Source organism: Pelodiscus sinensis, chromosome 1 (assembly GCF_052426305.1).
Source record: "Pelodiscus sinensis isolate ZL-2025 chromosome 1, ASM5242630v1, whole genome shotgun sequence".
Taxonomy (NCBI): domain Eukaryota; kingdom Metazoa; phylum Chordata; order Testudines; family Trionychidae; genus Pelodiscus; species Pelodiscus sinensis.
In genome coordinates, this window is record NC_143052.1 from 291,625,619 (window position 1) to 291,644,927 (window position 19,309).

The 19,309-nt window shown below is 43.9% G+C and overlaps 2 protein-coding genes across 5 annotated transcripts in view; one reads left to right on the forward strand and one right to left on the reverse strand.

Moving 5' to 3' along the window:
• The window catches only part of NUFIP1 (nuclear FMR1 interacting protein 1), a 28,888-nt gene extending 15,931 nt beyond the window's left edge, over positions 1-12,957 (reverse strand). Inside the window, exons 1-5 of the mRNA XM_006124407.5 lie at positions 12,583-12,957; positions 11,829-11,917; positions 11,154-11,258; positions 7,799-7,861; positions 7,398-7,474 (exon numbers count right to left, since the gene is read on the reverse strand). Of these exons, the coding sequence (XP_006124469.2) occupies positions 7,398-7,474; positions 7,799-7,861; positions 11,154-11,258; positions 11,829-11,917; positions 12,583-12,820 (572 nt within the window). The 5' untranslated portion in view covers positions 12,821-12,957. The remainder of the gene's footprint in view (positions 1-7,397; positions 7,475-7,798; positions 7,862-11,153; positions 11,259-11,828; positions 11,918-12,582) is intronic.
• Positions 12,958-12,993: 36 nt separating this feature from the next.
• Positions 12,994-19,309, forward strand: part of GPALPP1 (GPALPP motifs containing 1) — a 35,116-nt gene continuing 28,800 nt past the window's right edge. For 2 of the 4 annotated variants that reach the window (XM_006124406.5, XM_075918989.2), the window contains exons 1-2: positions 12,995-13,157; positions 19,105-19,243. In XM_006124406.5, the coding sequence (XP_006124468.3) occupies positions 13,073-13,157; positions 19,105-19,243 (224 nt within the window). In that variant the 5' untranslated portion in view covers positions 12,995-13,072. Of the gene's footprint in view, positions 13,158-19,104; positions 19,244-19,309 lie in introns of all 4 variants that reach the window. The other 2 variants (XM_075918990.2, XM_075918991.2) reach the window with 1 other exon arrangement.

Here is a 19,309-nt window from a genome sequence, read left to right on the forward strand (position 1 = left end):
TCTTTGTACATGTTGTGTTAACTAGGATTTTACCATGTTAACTAAGCATGTTTACCATGTTAGCAACTGTTGTAGTTCAAACACGTGCTAGCATGTTAGCAAGATATGGTGTGCCGTTCGTACTTCACTAGTATTTACTTCAACCTACTAACACATTAAAATATGAACTGCCTCATCTCTGCTAGACTTTTGCCATGTGTTAGAAAACAGGGGATTTAAAAAAATATTTTCTCTAGTGTGGTTACAGTTGCAGAAGGGAAACAAAACCAGGCTAGCAGAAGAGTTTACTTCAGCTAAAGGACCACAGGCAAACCAACCCGATCTTTTGGTCAGCATTAATACTCGTTCACAGAAGCATCCAAGTGTGCACCACAAAGAAACATTGAAGCCTCTCCCTAACCTGAACAGCTAGAAACATGGAAAAACAGAATGGTCAGCCACTGCAATTTTTACTATACCTAGGCCTGAAGCACAACTGAAATGCAAAGATTTCAGAATGGAGTACTCCAGAGTTGCCTTACTACAACTTTCACGACCTTTCCCCAAGAAGAGATTGCTAGAGAAAGGATAGTTCAACTCTTAATGGACTAATGGATCACACAGGGTCATTCTGAAGGAATATTTCCCATATTGCTCTCAAGGGAATTCTGCCCCCCAAAATAAAAATTCTGCACATGATATTTTAAAATCCTGCAAAATTTTTGTCAACAAATAAATGTGGAGGCTCCAGCATGGCAGTGAGGATCACAGGCCACTGGCTGCATGAACGTGGGAAATCACCCCACAACTCCTCCTCCTCCCCCCAGGACAGGGACTCAGCCATGAGGTAGCACCTGACCCTGACACAGCACAAGGGCTAGGCCTGCCCCAGGAACAACCTGAGGTCTTGCTCCTCTCTGCCAGGCACACTGGGTGTGGACAGGCATGCTGAGCCCTGCACAAGTGTACAGGGTTGGATCCAGGTGTGGGGTGAAAGGGTTCTGTGTCAGACACTATGAATGCAAGCAGCTCAGGAGGAAGGTATGGGGAATCTGGATACAGAGGGGCTCGTGAGAGGTGTTGTTGTGGGTGTACGGGCAATGGGACTCTATAGGGGAATTCAGGTGTGGTCCAGATGCAGAGGGGTGAAGCTCATGGAGGAGAGTTTTTATGGGTCGTCATAATGGGTGGGCCCCCGTTGCTGCAAAAGGATTTGTCATTCTCTTCTCAAAACCCTTCACCTTCTTCTCCCCACTGTCCTCTACTCCTTTCCCTATTCCACCTCCTCTTCCTTCCTCCCTCATTACCTCTCCCCCTTCTCCTATTTCCACTGCCCCCTCCTCTCCACTTGCCCTGCCCCACCACAACAACTCACCACTAAACAGAAAGCAAGATGGCTCTCAGCACACAGAAGGGGAACTCAAACAGCACTAGGATCCAGGAGACAGCATCCAGTTGCAGAGTCACAGGGCTTCTCCCTCACCCAGGCAGCTCTGTACTCACAGAAAGCGGGGTGGGGGGGCGGGCAGTAGTACTAGACCGCCTGTGCCCTGCATTCTTTGCTTCTGTTTGGGAGAGGTACTATCCCACTGCTTTTCCCCCCAAACTAGGTCCATTGGCCTCCCCACCCCTTCTACACAAAGTCCCTTTGTTTCTCCTGAATTTTCTGCAGGGAAATGAAGAAATCTGCAGGGAGACATGACTATAATTCCTCCAGGAGTACCACATAAAGGAAGCATGTTGAGAACAACGCGCTCTGAGATACTAAGGTAGGCAAACGTGAATATTCATGGTGAATATTACTTCTTACCCTGCCTCTCTCCCTGCAAACAACTGCCAAAACAAGCAGCACCAGGGAAAACTTAAAGAGACTTTTCCATATGCTTGAGGGAAATACACAAATGAGATTTACTTGCTTTATCAATAGATTTGACATTAGAGCCCTCTACTGGCTGCCTGAATTGTCTGTGAGTACAGAGGCCCTCAAAATGTACCTTACCACAGCTTCCCTACTTTAGGTTTCTGACCCTCTGGGGCTGCAGAGGAGCCTACCAGGCCTTAAGACTACCCAAAATGGGCAAAGTCCATAGTTAACACCACAATTAAAAGAACATTTCCTAGATTTAATACATTCTATATAGGCAGGCTAAGAAAGGAGGAAAGTGTTGATTTTTTCTACTGCAGAAGGGCCTGCATGCTTGGTGTCCGTGCATTCTTACTAATAGGTTTTAGGAGGACACATACTTGGAAGACAGAACAACAAATAAAAAATAAAATATCTTTCAAAGTAACTCTTCATAGTTGAAGAAACAAGCAACAGAAGAGAAATTAAAAAGGGCTAGTGAAATCTTAGCACAGAAATGAACACAACTCTCATCTAATTAGGAGCTTACCAATGATTCACTTAAATAAAAATCCTCCTGAATAACCACAGGAGCTTTCAGAAAGAAGAAAATTATTTTTCTAATATCACAAACCCAAACTGCACAATGGCTCAGACTCCCCTTCCTTTTCATTACAACGCAATATTTACTGTGACATCAGTTCAAACTTGTTACTTTATGAGAGGCCCAATTACTGTTCCACAAAAGCTACCGATCTTAAAATGCATTAATAGAGCATCCTCATTTTATAAAAGGAGTAAGAAACAACACCAGGTAGTAAATAGGTGCAACAAAATGACTATCAATAAGGTGCCTGTGCCACAGAACTACACTTGGACTCTACCCTAAGGAGGGGAAAGGTTTTAGGAGATTTGCTGAAAAAGAAAGTTGCTATGACACCAAATTCCAGGTAATATGTAATAGGGCCAAGAAACTTTTTTGGAATCACTTTAGGATACAGAAGCAGCTTTGGTATCTATAGCAGCTAATAGTTACTGAAGTTATCAAGCTGAAGTCAATCTTATTTTCTCCATTAATTATAGAAGATGAAACACAGGTGGGGTCAGCACAACTAGTTTTCTATTTTAAACAGCAATCTTCAGATTACCATAGATTAAAAAAACTGAACTGGTAACAGAACAGTCCAATTGACTGTGCAGTGCTGTTGATGTAGCAGAACATTTCCACAATTTATGCTAAAAACTGCTACAATCATTGAGGGAAAAATCTTATACCGTAGCAGTGATTTGCCTTTTTCCATTACAGTAGAGTCCCTAGCATCCAACCTAAACAGGACCAACAGGTGGTCAGATTACCAAAAATGTCAGATGCTAGGGACTCTACTGTAACTGGGGCCGCTTAGTCCCCATTCCTGCCTGGCCCTGGCCCCTTCCCTCCCTGCAGCTCCCGGGTGCCCAGTCCTGCTCGCTGCCCCGTTGCTCTCCTGGAGCTGCTGATGCCTGCAGCTCCTGGGGATGAAGCGGCTCCAGGGCACGGGCCGGGAGAACGGCCCCGCTCGCTGCCCTGTCACTCTCTTGGAGCCGCTGATGCCGCTCCTGCGGGTCGGATAAAGCAGAATGTTGGATTACTGAAGGTTGGATAATCCGGACTCTACTGTACTCTAATAGCACTTCACTACAGGAGGACTCTTAAGACAAAAACATCTATTTCTTAATGTGTACTCAATTTGTTTTCTTGTGACAACTGTATTCATAGTGATAGCTATGAAGAAAGACACAACTCCCACTCCCTACAACAAATGCATAACAGGATTATAATCCAAGAGTTCACTGAAGAGCTATAAACCAGTGTACGTACATTTCCATACAAAAGTCATTAATGCACAGTCAAGTCAAGCCTTATGGAGGCACCTTAGTGGCTCCACAGTTAAATTTATATTGCTTTTTCTGCTTAATGAAAGGTTTAAATGCTTAATGTGAACAGGAAATCTTACACTGATTGTCCCCCCAGATCATTAAGGAGGAAAAATGTCAATTTTCCAACCAAAAAAACAAAGATAATCTGGACCTTGTCACACGCAAAATGACAACAAACTAAAAGGGTATGTCTACACAGCACTTTGAGTTCTGCAAGACGCCTAACCCTGAGTTAGTGGGACTTGTTGTAGCACTCTACAAATAACAGGTCACAACACTGGGCAATTTCGGAAAATATAATACTCTTCACTATAAGGCTGCGTCTAGAGTGGCAAGTTTTTCCGCAATTTTTTGCAAAAACTTGCCAGCTGTCTACGCTGGCCACTTGATTTTGCGCAAAAGCACTGACGTTCTACTCTCCGAAATCAGTGCTTCTTGCGCAAATGCTTTGACATTCCCGTTTGGGCAAAAGCCCTTTTCCGGAAATGCTTTTGTGCAAAAGGGCCAGCGTAGACAGCTAAGAACTGTTTTGCGCAAAAAAGCCCCGATGGCAAAAATGGCGATCGGGGCTTTCTTGTGCAAAACCGCGTCTGGATTGGCACGGACGCTTTTCCGCAAAAAGTGGTTTTGCGGAAAAGCGTCCGTGCCAATTTAGACGCTCTTTTCCGCAAATGCTTTTAACGGAAAAACTTAGCCTAACTGTTTAGTTTCAAGAAGAGTTCTGCATCTTTGTAAAGAACTTCCATTCTTCAGTGCCTTCTCCCTGGCTCTGCTACCCACCTTGGTTCTTCAGCTCCTCTCTGCAGGCAGCCTGCTTCCCTAGCACCTAAACCCTGCTATTCTGTGCGTCTCTGGCAGGAGTCCTTACCAGTCTCTGCCTCTTTCGCTGCCCTCTCGTGACATCCTGACTCCTTAGCTTTTCAGAAAGTCTACATTTACCTAGAAAATTTGGTCCCTTTGTGGCAGAGATATACAGTTCCCTTTCTGAGGCAAGCCTCCCTCTCTCCCTGCTGTTTCCTTTCCAGTTATGACTGAGGACATGATTGATGGTAGTATCCAGACAAGTAGAGCTTGTAGATCTACCAGAGAAGGCAAGTCCTCCATCTGCAAACCTCCTTTGATTATCTAGGGATGAGTCCCAAACTGACAGACCTTAGCAGGTTTCCTAAGAAAATATGCAAGCAATTCTTGGTATGTTTCCAGAAAAAGAAACTAGAGCCATTTGAGAGAATAGGAGACACAGTCAGAAAAGTGGGTTTCCTAGCACCTCCTAGCCATTTTACCCACAGGTTCCCAGCTCAGTAACTCAGTCCCAATGCCCACCTTATCTCCCCAGTTCCATGGTTCTGCTTTCATCCTACACCAAAGCCACTGACTCATTCCCTGAAGAATTGTTGTTCATGCTTACTTTGTTTTATTGCAGGATGTCAATGTTAGTAAAGGTGAATAAAACAGTCCTCCGTGTAAATATCAGATGTTGTTCTCAAGAATGGGAAAGGGAGAAACAGTTCTGGACACACAAGAAGTTCAACAGAACAAGAAAGAACTACAGTTCCACAAAGAAGAGATCTCTTCCATGGGCGCTTTTGGGCATCTCCCATGCAAGCAATGGCCAGGCCTTTCTTATACAATCTATTAAAGATTATAGTCCATTGTATTATTGCTGTAAGCTATAGCCAGGCTTTGTTTCTGAAGTTATTACAAAGACAGCCAGTGAGAAAACCCACCTCTCTCATAGAATACTATAAAATGGAGTGGGGACCCTCAGCATTGGGGAACCTGTGCTGGCTCTCTAGCCTTCCCACTGCCTCACCACAGGGCTGGGACACACAAAATCTATTAGGCTGAGTATTCCTAAACTCTAGTGTGGGAGAGGAAAGTGGGGAGTGTCTTTCACCTTCTCAATTAGGCATCACTTCTCACCTGTGTGTGGCTCCCCCAACTGTTTTTTTCTGAGAGTCAGTGGCTCCCGACCCAAAAAAAGGTTCCCCACTCCTGCTATAAAACATTATCACTAAATTTCTCTCTCATATATGCAATAATGAATAAAAAAAAGTAGTGGTAGAGACGCGTTACACAGCTATATATATATAGTTTTTTACATATATAAAAACGTTAACCCACAATTGCAGTCAGAAATATCTAGAACATCTGTGACAGCATGAACTATTAATCAGGTGCAACCTGCTTATATTTGAAAGTGAAGTGGGCTCAGATCCAGAACAGTAGTGTCTATTTTCAAATATCTAACTGTTTTTCCTTCAGTTTACCTGTCAGTATCAGTTAAGGATGTTAAAAAGCAGTTAAGTAACCACGTAACCAATGAAAATCTCAGCAGTTACAGGGTTACACGCTGAGGGCTGCACTATAAAGCTTATTCTGCAGAACCCATAGTGCAGCCAGCTCCCCGGGAGCTGAGTAGGCAGCCAGTGCATGCTGGTAACCATCTGTGCTATGGACTCTGCAGTTTACACTTTATACTGCATAGTCTGCAACACAGGGCGGCAGTCGGCTCCCTGGGAGCCGGTGCACGCCGGAAATGGGCTTTTAAGCCAGCTCACAGCACATACCAGCTCCTGTTTTACACTGTTTTAAATGAAAAATGTTTTTTGTGGTAGAGAGGGGTCCTGAGCACAACTCATCTTTCAATAAATGTTCTTTACAAATAGGGACATGCACAAGGGGAGCAAGCAAGGGCACACCCTTCTTCCTACTCCTCCCCCCCCCCCACTGAAATCACCATACATCTCTGCAGCCCCAGGGGAGGAAGTAGCAGGGTGGCTGGCTGTCAGCTAACCTCCTTCTCCCCTCTCTACAACAATTGCTGCATCTTCTTCCCTGCTAGCTCCAACCTACCCCCGCCAACTCATTTCAGCAGACAGCAGTGCTGGGACTCCAAAAGAAGCAGCAGCTGCTTCAGAGGTGAAGGGACAAATGAGGAGCTTAGCCTACAGCCAGCCACTCGACTGCTTCCTCCAACCCCAGGATACAGGGACACAGAGTGTGCTGTTGTCAGGAGTCCCACTGCCTCCTCACTGCTGGGCATCCCTGCCAGAGAAATCAGAGGGGCTTGGGGATGGGAATGTGAGCATGCAAACCTTTTGATTGCTTTGGGAGGACCATGGTCGACAGACACAAACAAATCTCAATTCCTGTGCACACACCTGTTTATGTATTAGCAGAGCTTGCTGTCTGATAATCCAGGGAAACAGGAATTAATGGAAGGTACAACTTTAAAATTTACTGAAATTACTTGTCAAATTCTGGAAGTCTGCATGCACCCCATGAAGTACACTATAGAAGTGGTAAGTACACCATTTTCAGATGTTCGCATCTTCATTATTTTAGACCCACACTATTTCCAACTTTATCCAGCACACATTTCTCAGATCAGTAATTTGAGCTTTAAACGTGGCATATACACAAAGTATGAGCTATCTAAAGACAAAGATCTTCAAGATTAAAAGGATCTAAAGATTGAGGCATACTTGTTCTTGCTGGCATAACTTGAGGGTTTGAATTTTTTCCACCTAAGTGTTAAAAAATATTTCAGTTAAGAGCTAGAAGCCCCAAGAGAAAATTGCAAGGGGATGATGAGAAGTTTTGGAATAGAAAGGCTCTTGCAACTTAAGCTATACAATCTCTAAGGCTTACTCACTTTTTTCTTTCCTCTCTCCATTTAGCAATCTCCTCTGGAGTATCTAGCTGTATTCTTTTAGCACCAGGACCATGCATCTAGGGAGGACAAGTTTTCAGAAGCGTTACAAAAAGCGATTGAAAAATATTCCCTTTATTCAATTACATAAAACTCTGCAACTTTAAAAAGCCAGACATTGTTGAAGTCAGGTGTAGCATACAGAAAATGAGATGACAAAAATGATAAATGGTGATTTTCAGTTCTATAATATTGTTTTTTACATGCTTTTTTACGTTTAATATGGGATTGAGGGTCAGTTTGGGCTGACACTGGACTTTGCCTAAAAATAACCAGAGCAGAAGCTAATAATCAATTCAGCAATTTCAATGGACTCAATGTTTGAAGCAGTCTAGAATACCTACATTCTTCCAGTGAATCTGAACCAACTTCTCATGTGCACTGAAACTGCAACCATCTTCTGCACACTGCAAGAGAAAGAAAAGCCCTCAATACTATATGAATGGAATTATGCAGCTAAGAACAATCAAAATATAGCTCACTTATTTTTTAACTACATTGCATACCACTTCATATTAGATCACTGTCTTGAATAGCAAAACAAATTAACAACTGCTAATGCAGTCTCAGCCTTTTAGGTCTTCAAAGTTCTGCAAGTAACTAAGTACCAATACTACAGCATGAACACTTAAAAAACCCATTAAGTTACAGTACTAAGTTTCCAAGGAATACTACATTATTTTCACTATGTTTTTAAATATCCACTCTCCACAGTACTCATTTATGACATCAACTTAGGATTCAGAATGCATTCAAGAGTTAATACCAGTGAAGATCTTCTATCATAGTGGATATAAAAAAAAAAAGTCTGAGCTCCATCAGAGGATGTGCTCAAATTGTACACACTATATTCAGCCCTGTTCTAGGGCAGGGGATCCCCCCCCCCACACACACACACACATTTCAGATTGGGTGTAAACAACAGCACCACACTTCCAACACTTTGACGGGGTGCAGTCACAGAAGTCCACATGGGATTGATCCCTGGTGTGCTGATCATGCCATTGACATCCAACTTCTTGCTCTCTGGGGCTCCCCACCAGTCTACCTGTTGGGATAGATCCTCTGGTCTCCCCAAGACTAGGCACAGAGCTGGGGTAACTGGCCTTGCAGAGCAGTACAGACACTGGACCACTTCAGCTCTGGAAGGATGAATTTCTAGAGCACAACACCCAAGAAACCAACCCCCAAAAGAGATCAAAACCCCAAATAAAGCAAAAAAACCCAGTAAATAAATCTTTCTCTGTGTAAAAGTATTACACAGGGAAAGCTCATGAGGATGTTCACCCTCTTTATCAAGGAAAAAGAGATATGCACATATAACTTTTTACACTGGGCCTGATGAGAAACAATTGTTTTTATTAAATACAAACAGTAGGATTTAAGTGGTTGCAAATGAAAACAGATCAAAGTAAGTTACTAAATTAAAATGAAAAGAAACACATAGCCAGTTCTATTTCACTAAGACATTATCTTAAAGAGCTTTTCTTATTTCGGGCATAATAAGTCAGAGACCCTCTTTTACTGTAACTTGGGTCTCCAACCCTCTTTATATCCTTTTAGAGCGTGCCCGACCATTTCTCAGATGGACCAAAGACAAAGGGCTTATAGTGCCCCATTGCTTAAATAGACTCCCCTCCCCAGGCTCAGAGTCTTGGTTTACATCCCCTCTTCCTTAGAAATTTACCAGGTTTAAGATGGGCCCCAGTACCAGGTGGTAGGGTCACATGTCTCAAGAGGCCAAACACCTTTGGACTTACAGGATAAAGAAGGCTGTTTACAACTCGTTCAGTTGATGACCAAGTCATTAAAGCTGGGGGGGAAGGTCACACCAGCAATTGCTCTCAATGGCACATTTAAAATTATAAAGAGTATAATAATTAATATCTCTAACTTTACATACAAGAATGATACTAGGGATGTTAAAATACATTTATTCAGGTAAACATGTAACCACTGAAATTTTCACTTGGTGGTAGGAGGAGCTGGCTCCCTGCAAGCACTGGCTCCCACCTACCTCTTCTCCCTTTCTTCCCTCCCGCTGCTGCTTCTGTATCAGAGGCAGCAGCGGAGGAGGGCACTGCATGTAACCATAAAGGTAAACATGTTCACACTACCATATCCCTAAATAATACACGTACCAAAACAGGGTATACAGAGGCAACAGACTGTAACATTAAAATTGATAGGTTATATGAGGGACTTTGTCTAAAGCATCTTTGAGTTATGCATATTTCTGTTCACAGAGCATGGGGGAAGAGCTTCAAGCTGTACTGCTATCTATAGTTGGTCAAAACAAGGCAAACCCCACCAGCAGTGTCACCCCTGAACACTTCAGTAATTCACACAAAATGTTATTGCTTGTTCATAAATCATGAATAATTTCAACTGCTAAATACCAATTTTACATTTACCATTATGAATCAAAAGACCAACATGATCAGCAACCCAATGCCTGTAAGACAGAACCTATGTATTCAATTAGGGCAGGAATGGGGAACCTCAGGCCCAGTGGCCAGATGCCATCCCTCAGCTTGCCTGGATCTGGCCACCTAAGGCTCAGGACTCCCCCCAACACTGGGGAATCCACACTGGCACTCCAGCCACCCTGCTGCCCCTCCAAGGAGATGGCGCACACAACATTTACTAGCCTGGGTCCCCTGGCTCTGGTGTGCAAGAGGTATGTGGAGAGTGTCTTCCTCCTCAGTTGGGGGCCACATCAGTGAGGAAATGTCTTTTTTTTCCTTTGCTTCTCACTTGTGTATGGCTCCCGACTGATTTTTCTGTCAATTTTCCCTGAACCAGAAAAGGTTCCCCACCACTGAATTAGGGCCTCAGTTTTACACCTTAATCAAAAAAGCACACCCATAGCAAAACAGTGACTCCTTGCACTATTTGTACAAGTTGAACCTCCCAAATCCAGGACTCTCTGGTCCAGTAACATCCATAGTCCAGCAGGCCACGGATGTTGCTTGCACCGGAGGCGGCAGTGGGAGACAACATGGGAGTTGGGGAGCTCAGGCTGGACCAGAAGCACCCGCACGAGACAGCAGCTGGGGGGCCCCTGACCTAGCCAAGGAATCGCCTCCCCCCCCCATGTCAACAGGGCCAGGTGTGGTTGGGGAGCCCCCGTCCCAGCAGGGGAACCCTCGGCATCAGCTGGGCCAGATGGCTGGGGAATCCTGGCCCCAGCCAAGGAACCGCTGGCTGCAGAGGGGCTGCCAGTGGTGGGAGGCCTGGCCAGAGAGCCTTCAGCAGCAGCAGCAGCACTGGTGGCAGGGAACTCCTAATGGCAGTGTGGCCAGGGTGACCAGCCACCACCAGCCAAGAACACCCCAAATGAAGCGAAGATGGTGGAGGTGGACGGCCTTTCTGGGGAGAGGAGCCTGGAAGCAGGCAGCCAGCAGGGGAGCACTGACCTCATCTGGTCCAACAAACTCCCTGGCTCAGGACAGTTTAGGTCCTAGGGTGCCAAATCAGGGAGGGCCAACCTGCAGTCAGTGAAGGAGATGACTCCAATGAAAGTGCCACCTACCAATGGTTCCTGTAGCAAGTGATTCTCCGTTGGTGATCTCCCACTCAAGTACTGACTGGGCCTAAAACCTGCTTAGATTATGAAATTACAGGCCAAAATTGTGTGGCTACAAATTATTTTAAAAATCTTTTTTATAACAAACACTCCCACCTAATTAAACTAACCTGTGCGTGCTGTGCAACATGTTCGTCATATTTTTCTTTGTTTTTATAGCCACGATCACAAGTATCACAATAATTAGAGAAAACCGGTTCTTTTTTCCTCTTGTTCTGTTAAAAAGAGTGACACTGTTATGCGTATTTGTTTTTTTAAAACAGAAACCAATATGCCAGAACTTGCTTTCATTAAAATATTGAAATTAGTTTATAAAACTGGAGTTTCAATAGTCAAAACACTTGATACATAATCTATTCAGAAAAATGACTAAAAGTAATCAAATGTTTATATTCCATTTCTCAGTTTCCAACTTAAATATGCTCAAGTTTACATGTAACATTTTTTTACTAAGCATCATCACTGCCAACAACCCAACTGACAAAGCAGACCCATTACCTTTATTTTGCAAGAAATAAAGGTTCTTGTAACGTTAGTACATCCCAATAATAAAATCATGTGCATAGTGTACAATTTAAGTGAGTTAATTAGAGCATCCCTCTATTGAATGGATCCAGAACTTGTACTCATCTCATCATGGAATGGTCTTCATTATAACAATGGGTTAACATATATTACAATACAGGATTATGTTATAAACGTAACTTGTATGGAAGAATTAAGAGTACTGTATTCCGGAAGCACAACTGAAGTACTAGGGCCCACAGAATAGCTGTTACAAGTACCTTTTGCTTGTAGTTTCTACCTGGCGAATATTTAAAAAATGAAGGTGTTTCTTCAGCTTGCCATTCTTCAGTAAAATAGCAATCTCCACCTTTAATAAAAAAAAGATAAGTTACATAGAACTATTAAAACACTTTCTTCCATATTATGTTTGAAAAGAAAGCAGTGCACTTAACTGGAATAATCTTATAAAAATTCTTTTAATGAAAAACAGAAATTCAGAAGCTTTTTTTATCCATCTGATATTCCTTAGATCATCTGTGTAATCACAATATTGCCTGGAAATTAGCGTGGCCACTTAAAAAAACCTTTTAAAATACTGATTGATTATTTTAAAAGGAAGATAAACGTCGATTTTTTTGGTTTCTGTTTTCTAATGACATAATCAACATGGCAAATCCCAAAGAGACACAGCCTCCTTGGAGATATGTTACCGTGTCACCAACATTATTGACAAATAAAAGGCAAAAACCTGGTCTTAAGTTTCAGGGTTGAGTAGTTTGGGAAGGAACATGAGAAATCTCGCCCTTCGTTTAGTCCTATGCAAGTAGCAGCCAAAAACTGGGGGCAGCAACAACCACCTACACAGATGCACAAACCAGGGTGCACGTGAGGAGCAAGACTGCGGCACCATGGACCCCATCTCTAGATGCAGAGGAGGAAAAACCCCACTCTGCCCGCTGGAGAAGGGATATGGGGGGAGGCAGGGATACTGGTGTCCGTTCTGCCCGCACGGAGGTGGAGGGCCTCCCCTACCTGGGTACGGGGCTGTCGGCGGCGGCTCCCCGTACACCGGCGATGGCTGGTACCAGGCGCCAGGCGGCAGATAATCCCCAGGCGGCGGCGCCCAGAAGCTGGGGTCCCAGGCTGCGGGTCCCGGGGGCGGGCAGAAGACGGGGGGCCTGAGCATGGGGGGAGGCGGCGGCGGGTACCAGGCGAAGGGGTTCATGTCGGGCCCCGCAAAGACCCCGCCGGTGCTACTCGGGTCACTCATATGGCCCCTGTCAGCAGCCGCCTCCACATGGGAACACAGGAGGCCGCTGCATTACGCGTCACTTCCGGCACCACTGTAAACACCACGCCCCCAAAGGCAGAGTGCGGGAACCTTGCTGCCGGGCATGCCGCCGAGAAACGTCATCATACAGCGCCGGAAGGGTTATGGGGATTCTCAACCGCCCGTGCAACACAGGGTCGCGACGCAATACGCAAGCGCGCCCATCGCTGGGGCGGCCGAGGGGCTTGTGCCATGGCCCGAGAGCTGATGGGGCCGGCGCTGCCCCCAGGCTTTGCCCGCTATGCCGAGGCGGACCCGGATGAAGACTTCAGCCAGGGTGAGGACGCGTTAGAGAACTAAATGCCCCTCAGGCCCGGGCCCCAGCCCGGAGCTGCCTGCAGGGGACGTGCTGTGTCCGGGTTCCCCGAGGGGGCGCGGCCTGGGACTTCCGCGCAGGCTACGTGAGGCGGGGGCTTCTCAGGGGGAGTCGGTCTCGCCCCAGCTGGGGCTCAGTGCTGCCTCCCTCCCCCCCCCGCAGGCCCATGTGCTGCTGCCAGGCTGATCTGCACCGGCCTGTTAGCGAGGGACCCGCCTGGGGGCTCGCTGAGCACTTACCGCCCTGCCAGGGTGTTCAGGCTGCGGTCTGCGTCGAAGATTTCCAAAGGGCTCCGCACCTCCCGTGGACATTTCTAGGGGTCCACACATGTCACTCCCCTTTGTTCAGCGCTGTTGCCCTGCTCCGCCTCAGGCAAGCTTCCTGTTTAACAAGTTAGTTTTCTGTGTGCTGTAAATCAGGGGCATTGTTTCTTTGTGACAGCCGAGGAGCACACTTGCAACTTGCCTGATGCTACAAGGCTGCACTCAGTTTTTATATATTTCCATACATTAGATGAGAGAGAAGCATGTACATCTAGCCCTGATCTACACTGGGACCTTATTCTGAAATAATTCCTCCCCCAACTTAGAATTTATAAGCCGTGCGTCCACACTACCTACCATGCCCGTTACTTTGAAACAACAAGCTGTGGAATTTGAACTCTGCGCTCCTGCTTTTCAAAAGGAGTAATGCTAATCCTGAAATAGTAATTTCAGGACTCTCCAGTGACACTAATTCACACTTATTGGCCTCTGGGATGCCTCCTGCAGCTCCCCAGAGTGCTTTTCGGGGCTCTAAGTCTGAGGTAACGTGATGTTAATGGAACCTGCCTCAGACTAATTTCAATGCTTCCTCGTAGTGAGGATACAGATTTGTTAATTTCAAAATAGTTTCCTAGCATAGACATGGCCCTAAGGTATTTTCATGTAGTTGTGTTGTGGTACCTAAGATATTTTACATACATATGTCTGTTGTGTGATATTCTGTTTTCTCTCTTCAGGGGAAGCATTGTTAATGCTACTTACACATTACTTTTTCTGGCCTTACACATTGTCTATATATCAGATCAACATTTACTTGATCATTACCTGAATATTGTCATTTGTGGTAGACAGCAGAGCCTTCATTTATTTTATTCACATAATCAGTACTACTGGAATCAATGGGACAGCTCATGTAACCAGACATGTTTTCTCTATAAAAGGTTTATTATGTTATGTTATATTTCACTTTTTATTAAAATTCAGAATGGATAAAAGATTTTAAATGAATTTTTGTTTAAATTGGCTTTTAAAACGTATTTAAATTATAATGCTTTCTTTGCAAAAATAAACCTGCTTTAAATGAAATCTGAATTTAATACCAAATTTGTTAGTGTGAACTTACTAGAATACTAGAACTGGAAGGGACCTTGAGAGATCATCCTGTCCTGTCCCTTGCCATTATGGTGGGACCAAGCAGAGTCTATATCATCCCTGATAGATGTCTATCTAACCTGCTCTTAAATATCTCCAGTGATAGAGATTCCACAGCCTCCTAGGCAATTTATTCCAGAGTTTAACCACCCTGATAGGAAGTTTTTCCTAATGTCCAACCTAAACCTCCCTTGCTGCAGTTGAAACCCATTATTTCTTGTCCTATCAGCAAAGGCCAAGGAGAACACTTGTTCTCCCTCCTCCTTGTAACATCCTTTTAGATATTTGAAAACTGCTATCATGTCCCCTCTCAGTCTTCTCTTTTGTAAGCTAAACAAGCACAATTCTTTCAGTCTTCCATCAGAGGTCATGTTTTCTAGACCTTTCATCATTTTTGTTGCTCTTCTCTGGACGTTCTCCAATTTCTCCACATCTTCCTTGAAATGTGTTGCCTAGAACTGGACACAGTACTCCAATTGAGGCCTAATCAGCGTGGAGTAAAGTGGATGACTTCTTGTGTCTTGCTCACAACACTGCTGTTAATGCATCCCAGAATCATGTTGGCTTTTTTTTTGCAACCGTGTTAGACTGTTGACTTATATTTAGCTTATGATCCACTATGACCCCTAGATCCTTTTCTGCAATATTCCTTCCTATATTAATCTTAAAACACTTAAATAGAAATATGCTGAAATCCACAAACATCTACCAAAAACTTTTGAGTTAAAGACTGCTTTTCTGTGTAAGGAATAGGGATGTAAGAGTAGTTGATTAGTCGACTACTTAGTCGATTAGTTGACTGCTTGGAAGCCTGAGCTTATCAGGTAGTTGTGTCGACAACTCACATTTCCCCCTCCCCTTCCTGCCTCTATATCAGACAGCAAAGGGCAGAGAAGCAGGAGCTGGTGCTGGGGGAAGCCGGCTTAAAAGCCGGTTCCCTGCAGTACCGTCTCCGTGGTGCTGTTCCCCCCTCCCTGTGCTGTTGTCTCTGAGGCAGCCGTGCGGCAAGGGGCCAGGGAGACTGCTGTGGCAAAGCAGCCCCTGTCTGCGGCCAACCGCCAAGGACAGGGGCTGCTTCACCACAGCAGCTTGGGAGTCCCAGCTGGTACTGAGGAAGCCCGGCTCATGCCAAGTCCAGGAGCTACCCCTGCTGTGGCTCTGCAGTTTACATGAAGTAAGAGCTGTGCTGCCTGCACGCCCGGCTCTTACTACATTTAAACTGCAGAGCCGCGGGGATAGAGCCTTCTCTTTTCAACTAATCATGTAGTATCAAATAGTATTAACTTCATGATTACCCAGTTACTTCCCCTCTTTTCCCCTTCCTGCCCCCAACATCCTTAGTATGGAAAGAATTGAAGGGATAACTAATTTCTTAGGCCACATTATTAAATGTTGACCTAACAGGTCATAAACTGTACTATGAGCTTGTATTGTTTAATAAAAACAATTCTATATGCTGTTTTATGTGTTCAACTAAATTCCAGTTAACATCCTGATACAGCATGAAACAAATCATGAACAAAATGTTCATTATCTAGTAAAGAAAAAAAAAGTTACCATACTAGGAATGTTGTCTAACATATTAAGAATGTACAGTTAATAAGAATCTGAAAATATGAAGCTGCTGTAATTGCTTAAATAAAGTTATCGTGTACCCTCCTAGGTAGCCAAAAAAAGTAGTAAAACTAGAATAAAAGCTGTATTTAGTTGTGTATCAACATGTTTTAACTTATATTAAGCAACGTGAATTTTTTTTAAGAAAATAACTGAAGTACAACTGGAAGTTGATTAAAATTGATAATTTAAATCAAGGCTTTCCACTTGGTGATTTAAATCATGATTTAATTGCATGATTTGAACCTCCTTGATTAAAATCAATCCATCCTGTTAAAAATAGTTTTCATGTCTAGGTTGGACCTAGTTTCATTCATTAGCATTAATATTTATTAGTCTCTAAAGTGCCACAGGACTGCTCGTTGTTTTCAACTATGTTAAAATTTGTTTGGGTTTTTTTTTGGTATATGTATAACCGTGAAAATGTTTAGTAGTTACCTTTACGTGGGTGCGAGGGAACCTCTACGGGAGTCAGTGTATGTGGGGAGCCAGGTTTTAGACCGGCTCCTTGCATGTTCCAGCTTCAGTGAGCTGCTGACCTCCAGCCTCCCTGTGCGCTGCTGCCTCTGTATCAGAGGCAACAGTGCAGGGGCGCAGGTGGCGGCTGCTGCCAGAGGGCTACTGCTGTGCAGGCTGGGAGCCAACAGTGCAGGACCTAAATCAGCTGGGCTGGAGCAGCTTCCGGATCATGGTTAACTGTTACCTGATAAGCATTACCTTTATGATGCTTACTAAGTAATCTGTACACATCCCAGTTACCTATCGCATACTATTTTTTTCCATAGACTCCCTGCCTTATTCAATGCACAGGATGGATAGTGCACAGTTACTCAGCAGTTCAGTATTTTGTTTTATCCTCATTGTTCAGTGTGTATCTCGATGCCTTGTTTGCTGCACACTATTCAAACCCTTCCCTGAAAACAGAATTATTAATTTCCTCATGGACTTTCCTAAAGTGTCTGAGGACTTCACAAATATTCATTTATCTTTGTAACACTCATGTGAGCTGAGAGAATAGTTTTATCCTGATTTAACATCTGGGAAGGTGAGAGAGAGTTCATGGGCTAACGTTTTCACAGAATCTCGGTGCTCACATACAGAAGACTTATGCTTATTTTTTCATGATACTCAGAATTATATGGCATTTAGATAGTAAAATCATAGCTTCTATTGAAGCTTCTGACTTCTGCAAGTTAGACCCCTGGGTTTTCTGTCAGACATCATGTTTCTGACATCTATGAAAAGATTGGTTTAAATGACTTGACTAGCATGACAAAGAAACTCACTAGCAGAGACAATATCTAGCTCTCCAGGGCAGCATTCATAGCTAAACCCTCTTGCAGCCACTTGCCTCCTTTACTATGTGCAACAGGTGAGGCAGGGGGGCTACTAACAATAGTTTCCTTCTTTGCACAATCCTGATTCATCCCCAGAGTAGATCCATCCTGTGTGCTGAAAGGCTGGCATCCTTTGAAAAAATAGTATGTGGTCATTGAATTAATGTGTGATATGTGTGTTCAAAGGGGCTGAAGTAAGGTTGCACAAGCAACCTTAATTATGGCATTTCTAACTTTTAAGTGCCTAATTTTGCAATCTTAATATTCTTTTAACATATTTGTGTGTAATTTCCTAGCATTTAACAAAAAAGGCAAAGTGAGAAACAAGTTCCATGATATGACAACATATTGATACATGCATCATCGAAAGGGTTCGTCCACTGTGCAGACCTCTCCCACAAGCTCACAGAGTACCTGATAGATATGGACCAGCACTAGAGGGGAGTGAGACAGAGATACTTTGCTAGCAGCTTTCACACACACACATTTGTGGACAACAAAAGAATGTTGAGATTGAACGAATCGTGGGTTCCATTCCGGGTTTTGGAAAGGAGCCTTCTATAGTCGGCACAAACTCTTCTACCCATACCACCTTCCTACTCAAGATTAGCCCTTTCTGCTCTGTGGTCTCCAGCCTATCCCAATCTTGTCTTTCCCATTTGGGGTTCTTTGTTTTAGTCCCGCTCTTTTTCTTGTCATTTCCATTATCCACACCTCAGGCTTTTCATCCCAGTTCTAATCTCCCCACCCAGTCAATACTAATCTCCCCTTCCAGGCTCACTTTTGCTTCCCAGGTCCCAGTTTCTCCTCCTCCTTCTCTTGCCCCCTCCTCCCCCCCGCCCCGCTCTTCTCCACACCCAGCCCCTGTCCCAAGTCCTTGTTCCCAGTCTCCATGCCCAACCAGTCTCAATTCCCCCATCCTGGATTTTCATTCAGACTGTCTCTTCTGTTCTCCCTCCCCTGATGGCTCCCAGTCTTACCTTTTCAGACTTTTTCTTGGATCTAAATTCCACCTTCCCAGATTTCTCCTTTTCCCTCTGTGGCTCCTTGATTCAGTCTCTTAGCCTAGCCAGTCCCCATTCTCTCCTGCACCAAGCTCCTTATCAGTGGCTCTAGCAAAAGTTCACTATACTTCTTCCCATCCAAATAAGTTTCTCTTCCTATCTACCTTAAAACCAGTGTTAAAATTTCAAAACACCCTATCGAGTTTATATGTTTCACAATGCATTCTCAGGCATAAAAAGCCCAGTAATGTCAGAGCCATTCAATCCTGTGATTTCAATTATTTATTTATGCTCTGATTGAACTGAGCATTTAAATCACACACTTAAATCAATTTTTATTCAGCATATCATTTAAGCTTGTGCTTACATGCTTTGCTATGTCAGTACCTTAAGTCATAGTTTTAAACATTTTCTCTTAATTCTTCTGTAGCAGCAGGACTGTTTGAATAAAACTAAATTCAGCAAAGTACATATTTTGATAAGTCTGGTAATATATAAAGTATTTAATAAAATATCCACACTAAATCTTGATGTTTAGTTGCAGGTCCAGTATTGCCTCCTGGTTACAAAAAAGGCTCCGAAATGCCTGACAGTAATGAAGGCTCTGAGTCACCTCCTCTACTTAGAGAAACAAATAGAGATTCTGAAGAGGAGCAGGACACTGAACCAGTACCAAAGTCAGTCTGTGTGTCATTCATATATTTACACTAGTAAAATAAGCAAAAATTGGACCACTTCATATG